General features: G+C 33.3%; 1 protein-coding gene and 1 pseudogene across 1 annotated transcript in view; one reads left to right on the top strand and one right to left on the bottom strand.

Annotated features, from left to right (window-relative positions):
• Window positions 1-14799, top strand: part of NAF1 (nuclear assembly factor 1 ribonucleoprotein) — a 45192-nt gene extending 30393 nt beyond the window's left edge. The window contains exons 5-8 of the mRNA XM_032863496.1: window positions 4105-4265; window positions 7380-7431; window positions 10060-10162; window positions 13939-14799. Coding sequence (XP_032719387.1) covers window positions 4105-4265; window positions 7380-7431; window positions 10060-10162; window positions 13939-14402 — 780 coding nt within the window. The 3' untranslated portion in view covers window positions 14403-14799. The remainder of the gene's footprint in view (window positions 1-4104; window positions 4266-7379; window positions 7432-10059; window positions 10163-13938) is intronic.
• Window positions 1923-3326, bottom strand: LOC116871093 (annotated as a pseudogene).
• Window positions 14800-15123: the final 324 nt, after the last annotated feature.

Genomic DNA, 15123 nt, shown 5'->3' with positions numbered 1-15123 from the left:
TTATTTACCAATTCTTTGTTAAACATATATATTTTTCTAGCTTTTGCCGTTAACATGACTTTTTAAAAAGTGACAAGTAAGATAACCCATTACTTTATGTAATGTGAACCAGTAAGAATTGTGTTGCAGTATATCCCTCTGTCCTTTGCAATTCTGGTTGGAAGAGGACTACTCTTTGTTTCTAAATCCTTTCAAAACAAATTTGCTATTTCCTTTTAGAATTTAAAAAAATAAATAAATTTTTTATGCAATTAGTGTTGCTTCAGAATATTTTGGCATTTTAATTTTATTGAGTGTTACGAGTTCTTTTTGGGTTACTCAAACTTTCAGAATATTGGTACCATGATGGGTGAGCTGTTTTATGCCTCACTGAAAATTAATAAAATCCCAAATGGTGTACTTTCAGAGAACAAAATGAGAATATTTACTATCAAAAATGAAGAACTGACAGTGTGCTAAAACAGGCACTTTCAGTGCACTAGGTTTAAAATGGTCCAGGCTATTTGGAACGTTACTTAGTAATTTACATCCAGAGTTTTGGTGATAATCATACTCTTGGCTCCAATAATTCTGCCCCTTACAAATAAATTTTTGGGAAATCTTAAGTATAGAAATATATATAAAAGGATGTTTATCAGGGCATCATTTATTACATATTGCACAAATTGGAAGCTCCCTAAATGTCCTATTAGACAAGTCAAATAGTGCCAGATCTATAAAGGGTTGTGATACAGCCACTGAAATTATACTTACAGAGAATATGTATAAGATGGAAAAACTTAATGCAACTTTAGGTTTTAAAAGGGAACAGTATACAAAGCTACAGTGTGATCTCAGGAGAAAAAAATTATTAATAGAAAAAAAGCTTAGAAAGGTTGACACTGACAGTGGTCATTGTCTAGTTTCTATAACATACATATATTTATTTATTTATTTATTTATTTATTTATTTTTTTTTAAAGTAACATTTTGTATTACACATTTAACTAGTTAAAAAAGAAATCTATCTTACTTAGTGAAAAGACAATGCTTTCAATCTAGGGGAAAAAAAAGCCTGTAGTGACACACTGGAAATGCTTTGTAATCAGTATATTAAGGAGACATTCATACATTCCAAATGCTTAATTCTGATAACCAGATTTAAGCTTGTGAACATGACTTTAAACATACAATTAAAGCTATTCGTCATAATTTGCTATACTACCAACATTAAATTACAGTTACTTCGGAGCGTTATTTAAAGTAAGCCTGTTAACATACCTTAAAAACAAACAAAAACCTTCCTATCTCATACATGCAAACTTCTCCACATAAATGTCTCTTCACTGTAAGTTACCCTGCTCCCGAAGCCACTACTCTGAAGCTTATCATGGTCCAAAGAGAAGGAAAAAAAGTATAACCAGGACTGATATATATATATATGTATGTATATATATTAAAAAAAAAGGGGAAAAAAAAAAGATGGCACAGAAGGGAATGCAATTCTACAAGTGCAAGCCCTCAAGCAGCAGCATATATGATAAACCCTTTCTTTAAAGAGGTATCCTTTCTATCACTGATACCACAGGCCAAATTACATAGCATGCCATCTTCAAGTAACAGTTGAGGCAATAAATGCAGAGGCATCACAATGAATCCCACTTAACATAACTACAGACCAACACTTCTCTACAAATTCTTTGTCTGATTGCCAATTAAATACAAGTTTTAACTTCATAGCTTAACAATTAAGGGTGATACAATGAAGTCAATACATACACCTAGCATTTCAGTCTGAGCTGTTTCATATACATAGAACTGAAATTAATTACAAGGTACGGCCTAACAAATGCTAGGGGAGATTTTTTTTGAAAGCAGTTTTTACAAATATTAAACTTATCTTCCACACTGAAGTCATCATACATACAGGGCAAAGTCAGAGCTTTTATATTTGAGTTTATTCTTCATTTAACTTTTAAAACACTACTATAGTTGAATATTAAAACAAAAACAATAGCAAGTAGTGAGCTATGATTATAGTCCTTCACTCATTCACTACTGCACATAAAATGCCAGCAGTGTTATTCACTGGCCCCATTAAGAGGTCTGACACTGAACACCACCCCTGGGATGATGTTCATCATCCTCATATGCTTCCCCATTGTAATGGCGCCGTCTTTCCTGATTTGGATCAAAGTCCACCAGTTCTACCTGGTCCATTTCATCAGTCTCTTCTACTTCCTTCCTCTCAGGTAGGAGTTTTTCCAGCAGAGAGTTTATCAGGAGACAGAAAGCCATTCTCAGGAAAGTTTACCTTAAATTCGATGATGAGGCGACCCTTCTCATATGGCCTACGATAAATTGGCATGCCTTCATTTAGCACACACTTGATATCTCCATGCTTGACAATTTGACCTGGATGAGAGGTGATGACAATGGTTCGGTTGTCCAGAGTAGATATTGGCTTTTGGAAACCGCACAGTGCTTCAACCAGCTGTATGTCCATACACATGAAAAGGTCTTCTCCTCGCCGAGTAAAAACAGCATGGTCCTTCTGATCTAAAACAATGATAATATCTCCTGGTTCCAGTCCTGGTTCTTGGTCTCCTTCACCATGGAATGTTATCTTCTGGCCATCTTTCATGCCTTTGTCAATATGAACTTCTAGAATCTTCTTCTCTCGAACTATCTTCCTTCCATTGCAGCTTTTACATCTATCTTTAGGACTGATCCGTTCCCCATGGCCCTGGCACTCCATGCACACAGACTGAATTTGCTGAACCATTCCAGGTCCTATCTGATGAATTCTTATTTGTATTCCAGTACCTCGGCAATTGGGACAACACTCAACTGCTCCTTTCTTACCACCTCGGCCTTCACATTTATCGCAAATCACATTCTTTTGCAGAGCTAGTTTTCTTGTTGCACCATTATATAAATCTTCTAAGGTTACTGAGAGCTGATGCACAACATTTTTACCTCTCCTTTCTCTCTGCATTCTTCCTCCTCCTCCAAAAAACATATCAAAGATGTCCATGGGGGAGCCAAAACCACCACCAGCTCCACCTTCTTTAATTGCCTGTTCACCTCCTTTGTCATATAATTCCCTTTTCTTTGCATCAGAGAGTACTTCATAAGCTTGAGAAATCTGTTTAAACTTCTCTCCTTCATTTGGATTCTTATCAGGGTGGTACTTCAAGGCCAGTTTCCTGTAGGCCTTTTTCAATTCTTCTTGGGTGGCATTGGGTTTGACCCCCAAAACATCATAGTAAGTGGTTTCTTTCACCATTTTCTACAGCCGGTGAGAGGGCCGAGGCCGATGTGGGGGAGCGGGAAGGAGCGTGTTGCTGGGCGCAGCTCGGGTAGCCGCCGCTCCTCCGCGTCTCACCGAGCGTTCTGGAAAGTTCCCCATATATTTATTATTAGAAACATTTTTTTTTAAATTTAGGTATTCTGAGAAGAGTTTGAAAACAAGAGGCTTCCTGTAATCATTCATAGAACATTTTCAGAAATAAAATATGACTGTACTAAAAACAGTTCCTTTACATAAAAGTTCAAAGCTGTATAAGCTTCTCTGGTTTTTGAGAAATAACTTCAAGTTCAAATCTACTCTTCTCAGTTTTGAATTAGAAACAGTTGTGGTTTTACTTTATGAAAAATGTTAACTACTGTATAGAAACAACAGAAATGATTGAATACCCACTAAAGCAGAAGCTTGTCAAGTTTTGTGTTACAAAATTCCAGGTGACTGCATTTTATTTTTCAAAAGTTATACATTATAATTCTTTTCTTTATCCTTTACAATTTAAATGAGTAAAGATTAAAAAAAAACCTTCATAATTTGTATCTAGTTAGTACACCACCAAGATGATTTGAATTTATCAAGGAACAAATTTGTTACACTTGTTTCAAATTCATAAAGGAAATCTGGAATGCGTTGATACATTTATAATCAAAATATGAAGACTTTGAGTATGCAAAAATGACTTCAATATAAATAAAATTTTATTGTTCTGACATGACAGATTTACCTTATTTTAACAATTACCAGTTTTTTAAAAAAAATGACTGACTTTCTGAGTTATTTCACATATTAAAGGTATTTATGTTTCTTCTATTTTATAGATATTTGAGATATTTGGACCTGTTGCACATCCATTTTACGTCTTGCGGTTTAATTCTTCAGAGCATATTGAGAGTAAAGGTATTAAAATAAAGGACACTATGTATTTTGCCCCATCAATGAAAGACTTCACCCAGTACATATTCACAGAAAAACTTAAACAGTAAGTATGTCACTGACAACATTAGTTATTGTTTGCTTATCTAATGTTTATATTTTATGAATAATTTTCAGTGAAGGTAGTTTCTTGTTAAATATCTGTGTTCCAGAGCATTGATTTATTTTCCTAATAACATCTCTGAAAGCTGTAATTTCTTACCAGATTTTACAGGTTGAGATGATTTGTATCTTTTACCCAAAATCACATAATCAAGTAGTAGGACTACATTTGGGCCATAGAAAGTTTTTGAATTCACATTTTTTCCCGTGGCATACCTTTTTTTATAAACATGCTATTCAGCATTAGTAACCATGCTTTTCCATTTTAAATAGAATTATTCCTTGGATTACATTGTAGGCTTAACTATTTAGTAAAACTTGGTAATTCTCAAGGGAAAAAAAATGAGTAAATTTTATATTGCTTATAGATAACAAATTTATAGACAGGACAACAAAAATGTGTCCCTAAGAAGTTGTGTATCAAGTTGATAAACAGCGTTTATTTATTTTTTTAATTTGTATTTCTTTTGAGAGTAGGGGGAGAGCATGCGCACAAGCGGGGGAGAGGGAAGGGGCAGAGGGAGAAGCTGACTTCCTGCAGAGCAGGGAGCCCAGTGCAGGGCTCTGTCTCAGGACCCTGAGATCATGACCTAAGCCAAAGGCAGGTGCTTAACAGACTGAGCCACCCGTGTGCCTCAAACAGGGTTGATTTAACCAACAAACTACTGCTTTCCCTTTTGTAGATGCTAAACGATGCCTGTGGCATACGGATAGTAATATTTCTGCATGTTTATGCTACTTATTAATTGTGCATTTTCCATGTGTTATTTGTGTTGCTAAGTGTTAGCTGTAGAGCTGCTTATATCAGTTGAACTTGTTATTATAATTATATAATTTGTTTATAGTAAATCAGTGATATATGGTTCCAGTAGAATAGTTTTTTCAGAAAAAAAGAAGGTTGAATGCTTTGGAAAGATGTAATGAATATGAGCCACTAAAAATATTGTAAAATTTAGTAGGAGTGGAAGAAACACTACAAAAGATTGGGGGAGGGGTGGGTATCCAAAAAAGACTTTGCACTCAGTTTGACACACAGGTCTCTTTTAGGTCTAGCTCTCTTTTGATAGGAAACTTGAAGTGTAGTTGAAGTGTTAGGAATGTGGTTTTTGTAGAACATAGAGGGGAACTTCAGTCAGTCACTAACCTTAGTGCTACCTCAGAAGTACTAGTCCTCATTGCATGGTGTAAAATCTCTAAAGTGCTTACACATTAAATCAAGTCTCTGAATTTTATTTATTATAATTCATTAAACTCGTGTTTAAGAATCCATATAATTATCTGAGGAACATTTTGCCTAAGTTGTTCTCAGGTTGGTAAGGTTGATTTTTCTGAACAACCGCTGAAAAGAAAGGTAAATTAAATAGAAAAGTCTTGTTTTAAAATCATGCCTTAAATAGATAGCATTTCATTCTGCTTTACTAGGATGTTGCTGCGGATATGCCCTTTTTTTGTTTTTAACAAAATATTTTAGCTAATAACAAATTTAAAAGCTTCTCTAAAGACATTTATTAAATAGATTTTAAACAAGAGAAGCCTTTTTTTTTATTTGCAATAATAATAATTTTTTCCTGGAAAGAGACAATAATGAATTGGGAAATTAGGCCCACATGGCAGAAGCCCCACCTGACAAAGGTTATTTTATTCTAGACTGCAGTATGGTGTCTGCATGGGCACTCAGTGGAGTACTTTGCCTTTGAGGTAGAGAAGGTCATCTCCTCTCTAGTTTATCTGCTGTAAGGCTTGTAAGGCTGTTTTAATTTTAGCCTCCCATGAACTACTCTTGTTGAAAGTGTGTTTTGAAATGTTGCTAGATCTTTTCTTTAGCAGATTTTGATTTTCTGTAGTAAATGCACTAATGGGGAACTTTCCCTGTTTATGTCTTTAAACCCCATGCCAAGGGCAACATAGGCCATGAGATGGCATATATGCAAGAAAGAGTATTGGAGCTATGTTAAATGCATAGGTGTAAGCTTATCATTAGTGAGTAAAAGCTTTTTTTAAAAATGATAGAAAAAATCATTGATAATGCCCCATATACAGTGTCAAAGTTCTGAATCAAAATTTTAGAGCAGACTTAATGATTTTCTTATTCTGCCAGCCCACTGACATTTGTACATTCATTTTCATAGATTATGCTTTAATATAGTAATGATTTTAATGAATGAATTCCTGAGAATCTCATTTATTTTGGGGATCTAGTTTAAAGCAATGAGGATCACATTTACTCCTAGTATTTTTTGTAGTATTTTAATGTAATTGAGTAACAAGACATTGTTAAACTTACAAAATAAAAATGATTAAAGAGATAAAGATGAACTTTCAGAAATCATAGTCATACTTAATAATATATGTATTTTTGTTGGTTAAAAACTTTCCACTAAAATTAATTAGTGCTTGTGATTATACTGTCCTTCAGACTCTTCAGAATTCTTTCTCCATACCAGATGAGATAGCTTTTATTCCACCCTCTCGCTTTGAGAAATACTGTTGGAATAAGCTTTGGTTCCTCATGGAATATTGTTGATATTCCTCAGGTAAATAGTGGAAGAAGAATTTCAGGTTGTTATCTCTAGCATTAAACTTGTAAAATTTTAGGGAATGCTTCATGGTCATTTTGTATCCTTAGCACCTGAAACAGTGTCTGACCTATAGTTGGTGCAGAATACGCATTTGTTGACATGAGTTTTATGAGCCAAACTCAGGTATCATGAAAGTATCAACCAAAGTCATAGCATCTGGAGATGGTTATGAACTGCAAAACCACTTTCCTCTGCATACCATATAGCCTTGGCTTCTCATTTTGATTACCCCAGTCCTAATATTTGTATGTGTCCAGATCTTGTGTTTTTCTTACGAGCTTTCCACATCTTCTGAAACAAGGTGAAGAACATATACATAGTCCTTTATTTTTTGCTCTTATTTTCATGTATATTATAAAATTAAGGATTGAGCTCATGTCTTTTACTTCATTATTTTCTATACTGTTAAGTTATAAACACAGAATCTTACGTACTTCTTAAGTACTTCATGTTTTCTTTTGACTTTTTTCTCTTTCTAGGGATCGGGGATCAGATGCGTCATGGAAGAATGATCAGGAACCCCCACCAGAAGTAAGTATAAGTCTCTTTACATAATCTTTTAGGAAGAGAAGCAGGATTTTTTTTTTTTTAGATTATTTATTTATTTATTTGAGGAGAGTGTGAATGCATGGAAGAGGGGTTGGGGATAGAGGAAGGGGGGCTCGATCCAGGACCCTGAGACATGACCTGAGCTGAAGGCATACATGAAACTCACAGCCACCCAGGCACCTCACAACTTAATTTTATAAATTCGTCTTGACCTTAAGGAGATCCTTAATGCTGCTTGGCAGTCATACTGCCGTCTGTGGGAGCATGTACTTTCCCCTCCTCACCAAGATGACTATTTTATACCCCTCGATAAGAGTTTTTAATTGATCATTTTAGGAAAACAATATTTTCTGTTGCATCTTAATAATTACCAGTTTATCATTTTCCTTGTAACTTCCTATTTTTTAAAATCAATTTTATTGACAGCTGATAAAAACAGAATTGTCATTATTTTAAAAAATTTTGTTTTTAAATTTAGTATATTAACTATATGGGACATGAATACATTCAGTGGTGCTTATAATAAGCTGCTTTCTCTTGGACGTACAAAATCATTAGAATCTATGCGCCTCTCCATTTTTTATAATATAATTACGTTCCTAAGAAGAGGATTTTCTTTCCTGAATCCATGTCAGCAAGATTAATTTTATGTCTAAAGTAGCTTGATGCTCAGTTTTTTTAGAGATGTGGGATAACCAGGAATAATCAGGAATAATAGTTGGGAATTATTTAACGTTCCATGGAGATTTTCTCTTTTTTTAATTAAAATATAAAAATTGTAGCAATGAGTATATACATTTCTTAAAATAGTATAAATTTATACACTGTAGGGGAAAATATAATTATTATAAGTGAGAGTTTTTAAAGATAATCAGGAATTCTGGTGAAGTTTCACAATATATAAATTCTTGGGTTTGTAGATTTAACTTTGTTCATTTTAGATGTTCTCAAGCAGTGCTGAAGATTCCTGTTAATTTCTAGTTTTGCTGAGGTGTGAATCAGGTAACACTAACTGACAGGGTCACTTAACCAGTGACTGATCCTAGTTTAGTATCTACATTGTCAGGGGATTATGTTTTCTAATTTATATTATGTATACACATGATTTCTGTTAAGGCTCTGAAGATTCACTTAATATTTAGTTATGTTTAGGTCATTTTATTATTGAAGTTACATGTTTTTAAAGTATTTGAGAAAATTCACAAAGGTCTTAAAACATATTTCTTGGGAAATGAAAATATTCTAATACATCCCTGTTGTTTTAGACCTAAGCTTTGAAATTGCTAATTATAGTAATGTTAATTGTTTATAGATTTGGTGTGATTAGGTTAATTTTAAAATTAAATCCCAGCATACTTCATGGTTTTATTTTGTTTTTATTTTGTTTTTTTTGAAGTAGTTGACAATGTCTCTTAATTCTGTAATAGGGGAAAACTTTTGAAAATTTTAAAGTTTATTTTATTATGAAATTTTGTAGTATAGAATTATTGCCTGATATTAATCATAGATTATGTATAAGGCATGAGTTTTCTTCATTTTGGTATTCATTTCAAATATATGAATATGTAATTTGTAATTGAATAAGTGTATTTGAGTGCAGATTTATTATGTATACAAGAAGCATGTGAATTTTTTTCTGACTTAAGGAAGTGATAGCAAAATATTGCCAAAGCAATCTCTCTAAAATAAAAAAAAAAAAAAGCCAGTTAAAATCCTTTAATACCTTCCTCCTACTCTTAGGACATGCCTAGTGACTGGGCCATAGAGTTCTTTATTCTCCAATTTCATCATCTCTGATTTCACTATATAGGAAGCTTTTGCTTTGCTTTACAGAACCAGTTTTATGTCTCAAATATACCATTCCTTTGCACATATTCCCACTCCTTGAAATTTTTCTTTCCTTTGTGCCTTACTAATTCATGATTAGGGATTTATCTGAATTTTTGTCTTCTAAAGATAGAATGATGAAGATATCTAAGCCTTTCCCTGCAGTCCAGTCTAAATCACATCCACAGTGATTTTATCTTCCCTTACTTTGCTTCATTATTTATTTATAGCCCTTACTGTACTTGACATTATATTATTAAAAGAATTAGTACCTGTAAAGTGTTTAGAACAGTGCCTGGCATATAATGGGCATGTATGAATTTTTGAGTGAATGAAAAATGTAATATTTTCTTCTATTTTTATATTAGATCTGATCATTTATGTTATTTTCATATTCCTCACTGTTCCTTCCCTTTAGCATTATTTGGTAGCTGATGCTATGATGAATCTTGATTCTTAAGCGTAAGGCAGTCTTCTGGCTATGGAATACCCATATCTGAAGGTTGTTAAAGATTGGCATTTTAAAGTTACCATCTGTGTGTAGAGAATTCCCTATCTGAAACTTTCTAAGGAAAAATTAAAAAAAGCCTTGAGTACTCTGGCCTATGTTAATTAAGAGTCATATATAGTTAATTCAGATGTATACTAGAAAATATTACACATCAAAAAGTAATATTCTTTCAGGGTCATTGTTAAATAATAGATCTGTTCTTCTCACGTCCAAGTATGTAACAATGAATTGGTAAATCCATTTGACATAATCTGTATGTTTTTCCTCTTGAGGCCTTAGATTTCAGTGATGATGAAAAGGAAAAAGAAGCCAAACAGAGGAAAAAATCTCAGATTCAAGGCCGGAAAAAATTCAAGTCTGAATCTAATGAATCAGGTGAGTAAATGCAATATATAGTAATTTTTTATCTTCACTTAACATTTATATAAGTTGATAACTGATAAAATTGAAGGAAACATGTGGGATCTCTTTTACCTCCTGGCATCCATCTAACATAGGAGGCGTTACAAAGTACAAGATGTGGTAAGAAGAGAGTCATGAGGAATATTCAACGTTAGTTTTTTAAGTTTAAGATGTAAAAATGGCATCTAGAGGTAAAACTAAGCCTCGTTAGTCATTTGTGCATATGGGCACTTTTTTTTTTTTAAGAAACCTCTTTGCTTCCATGTTTAGAATTAAATGCTATAATACTTAATACCCAACTCAAAGTATTTTATTTATTAAAGTATTTTAATAAATTTATAAATTTATAAATAAAATAAATTCAATAAATAAATTTATTAAAGTATTATTAAAGTATTTTATTTCTTAACATACATTTCCGTTTATTATACCTTTCCTATTTTTTAAAAAATTAAACTTTTTATAGATTCCTATGCAGTTGTAAGAAATAATTGAGATTTTCTTGCATGTCCATTACCTACTTTCCTGAAACGGTAGCATCTTGTAAAACTATACAGTACAGTATCACAACCAGGATACTGACTTTTAGGCAGTCAAGATACAGAATATTTCCACCACAGAAAAGGATCACTCATACTGCCTTTTTATAGTCACTCCCACTTCCCTCCCTCCCACCTCCTTAACTCTTAGCAATTACTAATCTGTTCTCCATTTCTGTAATATATTTTGTCATGTCAAAAATGATTACATAAATAGAGCCATCCAGTATGTTACCTTTAGGGATTAGCTTTTGTCACTGAACATAATTTCCTAGATATTCATCCAGATTGTTTTATTTGTCATGTATATTTCTTTTCATTTATGGGTATAGCATTCCATAGTATGAATATACTACAAGTTGTTTACCAGTCAGGCATTAACATCTGGATTGTTAACATTTTTTGGTTATAGGAACAAAGTTGTATGTATTTTTGTACAGGTTTTTGTGTGAACACAACTTTTCATTTCTCTGGAATCAATATCTAAGAACAATTGCTGGATTATACAGTAGTTGGATTACCATCACCAATGTACTCAGTTTCTTTGCATTCTCACCAACATTTGGTTTTGTCACTATTTTTTATTTTAGTTATTCTGATTTTAGTCATTCTGATAGGTGTGTAGTGATAATTGTGATTTTAACTTGCATTTTCTTAATGGCTAAGGATTTTGAACATATTTCCATGTCCTGATTTGCTATCTCTGTATCTTCTTCAGTGATATATTTGTTCATGTCTCTTGCCCGTTTTCTAACTATATTTCTGCTTTTTTGTTCTTGAGTTATGAGATAATTTGTTCCAGCCTGTAACTTGTATTTTTATCCTCTCAAGAAGGCCATTTGTAGGACAAAAGATTTGAAATTTGTTAAGCCCAGTTTATTGTTTTCCTTTTGTGGAGTCTGAGAATTTCTTGTCTAGACCTACATTCTGTAATTTTTTTCCTAGTTTTTTTTTTTCCCCTAAAAGTTTTCAAAGTTATTTTAGCTGTTCTGGTTCCCTTGCTTTTCCATATGCATTGTGTAATAATCTTCTCTATATTGGCAAAAGTCTTGCTGGGATTTTTTTTTTTTTTAAACTTGGTGGGATTTTGGTAGGAATTATATTAAACCTGTGTGTTGGTTTGGAGAGAATTGATAATTAACTGTATTGAGTCTTCCATTGCACAATAATGCTGTACATCTCTATTAATTTAGATCTTTGGTTCTTTTCAGGAGCATTTTGCATGTTTAGAATACAAATCTGTATTGTTTTTGTTGTTGTTATTATACACCTAAGCATTTCATTTTTCAAATCATTGTAAATGGTTTTACATTTTTAATTTCAATGTCCATGTGTTTGTTGCTAGAGTACAGAAATAAGTTAATGTTTGGTTAGCTTCTATCTTGTGACCTTCCTGAACTCACTAGTTATAGGAGTTTTTTTCTTTGACATTTTCTGCTTAGCCAACTATGTCAGTTGCAAATATTCTTTGTTGTTCAAACCATATATATATACATATATACATACATAAATATATATTTTTTGGTCTTTTACTAGGTCTTGTCTCTTGCACTATTGTTGAATAAATGTGCTTTCTTCTTGATTAGAGGAGGAAACATTGTCTTTCATTGTTAAGTATAATTTAGGTATTGGGGTTTTGTAGATGTAGTCAAGTAAAGAAAGTTTCCATCTATTCCTATTTTTTGGAGCTTTTTAAAAAAATTTGTTAGTATTAAATTTTGACAGTACTTTGATAAGATGACATTTTTTGTCAGTAGCCTGTTAATGAGGAGATTACACTGGTTTTAGAATATTGAACCAATCTTTGCATCCCTGGAATAGACCAGATGTGGACATAATGTATAATTTTTCATATGTATGTTGTTGAATTCTCTTGTCTCTGTCTTTCCCTGATGATTTTCTTTGTTCTGAAATCTATTTTATCTGATATTAATGTAGCTGCTCCTTTTTTTTTTTTTTCTTTTCAAGATTTATTTGCTAGGAGAGGGAGAAGAGCAGGGGGAGGGGCAGAGAGAGAGGGAGAAGCAGACTCCCTGCTGAGCAGCTGAGCTGGGAGCCCAACATGAGGCTTAATCCCAGGACTCTGGGATCATGACCTGAGCTGAAGGTAGATGCTTAACCAGTTGAACCACCCAGGCACCCTGCTACTCCTTTCTTCTGATTAATGTTTCCATGTTGTGTCTTTTGCTCTCCTCTTACTTTCAACCTGACTACATCCTTTGAAATGAGTATTTTATTTTTTAATCTACTCTACCAGTCATTCCCTGTGTCTTAATTGATGTATTTAGACCATTTGTATTTAATGTAATTATTGATGTTAAAGCTTAAGTCTGCCCTTTTCTGTTCATTCTCTCTGTATTTCATTTCTGTTTTCTATATCTGCCTGCCTGTCAGTACTATAACATTCTTTAGAATTCATTTTGATTTATCTGTAGTGTATTTGAATGTATCTCTGTATAATTTTTTCAGTGGTTGTCCTAGGTATTAAATTGTATATATGTTACTTATCACAATCTACTGGTGTCATTGTTTTGCCAGTTTGTGTGCAGTGTAGAAACCTTACCTCTTAGAAGCTTTACCTCTTTATGTCCCTTGTTTTCTTTTGTTTATAACATAAATTGCCTTAAATAGTTCATATATAGAATTAGAATCATATTACTTATTATAATATTTGTTTTAACAATAATTTAAATAATAAATTAAATTTCTAAACATAATTTAGAAAACTCAGAGAAGGACATTTTATTGTATTTACTCATATTTTTGCTGTGTTCTCCCTTCCTGGTGTTTCAGGTTTCTTTATTGTTTCTATTTAGAGAACTTGCTTTAGTCATTATATCAGTGTAGGTCTGCTGGAGATAAATTATTAGTTTTTCTTCATTGTAGATGTCTTTAGTTTCCCTTTTTTTCCTGAGGGTATTTTCATTACATTTAGAATTCTAGATTGAATTTTCTTTCAGCACTTGAAAATGTTGTGCCACTTTCTTCTTCTCTTCTCTCTGGTTTCTGATGAGACATCTCTTGTCCTTCCTGATCCTCTGGACTTTTGGATTCATTTTTAATTGATAATTTTAAGGCTTTTGCTTTCTTAGTTACCATAAGACAATACTGGAGGTTAAAGAAACGACATTATTGAAATTTTCCGCAGTGTTTTTTGATGTACTAAAATTAATTTTAATTTTGTTTTTATGCTTTTTTCCTCACTCAAAGGTGAAAATTTTTCAGAAGTACATCAGAACTGGAATGTTCATAGCTCCGCTTCAGAGCATTCAAAAGGATATCGTAACAGAGAATTCACACGAGGATTTTCCCGGGGTAGATATCCTCGACCTTGCCATGGCAGGCCTCAGTCGCCACAGTTTCATAACTCAGAGCATATGATGTTTCAGGACACTTCAGGATTTCCACCTCAGAGACACGATAATCCTATCATGCCACAGTATCCCTTTCCTCCTCCAGTGTTTGACATGCACGGCTTTTCACTCCCTCCTCCTCTACCACCACTCCCTCCACCACCACCACCTGCATCTGTAAACCTGGGGTGGGCTGCGCCTAACATGGCACCTCATCCATTAATTCCCTTACCATACTCTATACCCCCACCCCCTCCACCATTGCCTCCACCCCCCTCTTCTGGGGATAGTAATTCTTCCCATTTTGGATCCTACTACTAGATGACTGACTGTATGTTTCTGGAGAAATCTGGACTTTTTATATTATATGAGAAGGATTTTTTTTAAAGAAAGCAATTATGGAGCTAGATTTTTTGTAAAATACTAAATATTTCCTTCAGTTGTAAGTTGATATATATTTGTAACCTTTGTGAAATTGTATCCATATGAAAAATTTACTTTTGTGGAAGAGAAAATCCAATGTGTAATATTTAATTAAAACTGAATCCCTGTTTTCCCTATCCTTGCTCAATTAAACAATGTATATAGGTCTAATAGATCTGGAGCAACTGTCATCATGCGTTAAAATTATTGAACACATTGTCTTCTTAGTATATCTGAAAATAAGATGTTGAAGTCCCACTGAGAGTCTTTAAAATAAATTATTTTTACAAATGTATACTTTGAAAAGTGATTTGATTGTTAATGCAAAAACATAAATTTATGTGTCTTATTTTTTAAAAAAGATTTATTTATTTTAAAGAGGGAAAATGAGAGAGAGTGAGTGTGAGGTGGAGGGGTAGAGGGAGGTATTCCCAAGCAGACTCTGCACTGAGCACACAGCCTGAAACGGGGCTTGATTCCATGACTTCAGGTCACAACCCAAGTTGAAACCAAGAGTTGGACATCAACCCACTGTGCCATCCAGGTGCTCAGACCCTTTTTTTTTTTTTTTTTAAATGAAGAGTACAGAGAAGAAAAGCCTTCAATATTGGTAGATGTT

Source organism: Lontra canadensis, unplaced genomic scaffold (genome assembly GCF_010015895.1).
Source record: "Lontra canadensis isolate GAN:19392208 unplaced genomic scaffold, GSC_riverotter_1.0 scaffold1, whole genome shotgun sequence".
NCBI classification, from domain to species: domain Eukaryota; kingdom Metazoa; phylum Chordata; class Mammalia; order Carnivora; family Mustelidae; genus Lontra; species Lontra canadensis.
The sequence above is the reverse complement of the archived record's forward strand: the minus strand, read 5'-3'. Positions and strand labels throughout refer to the sequence as shown.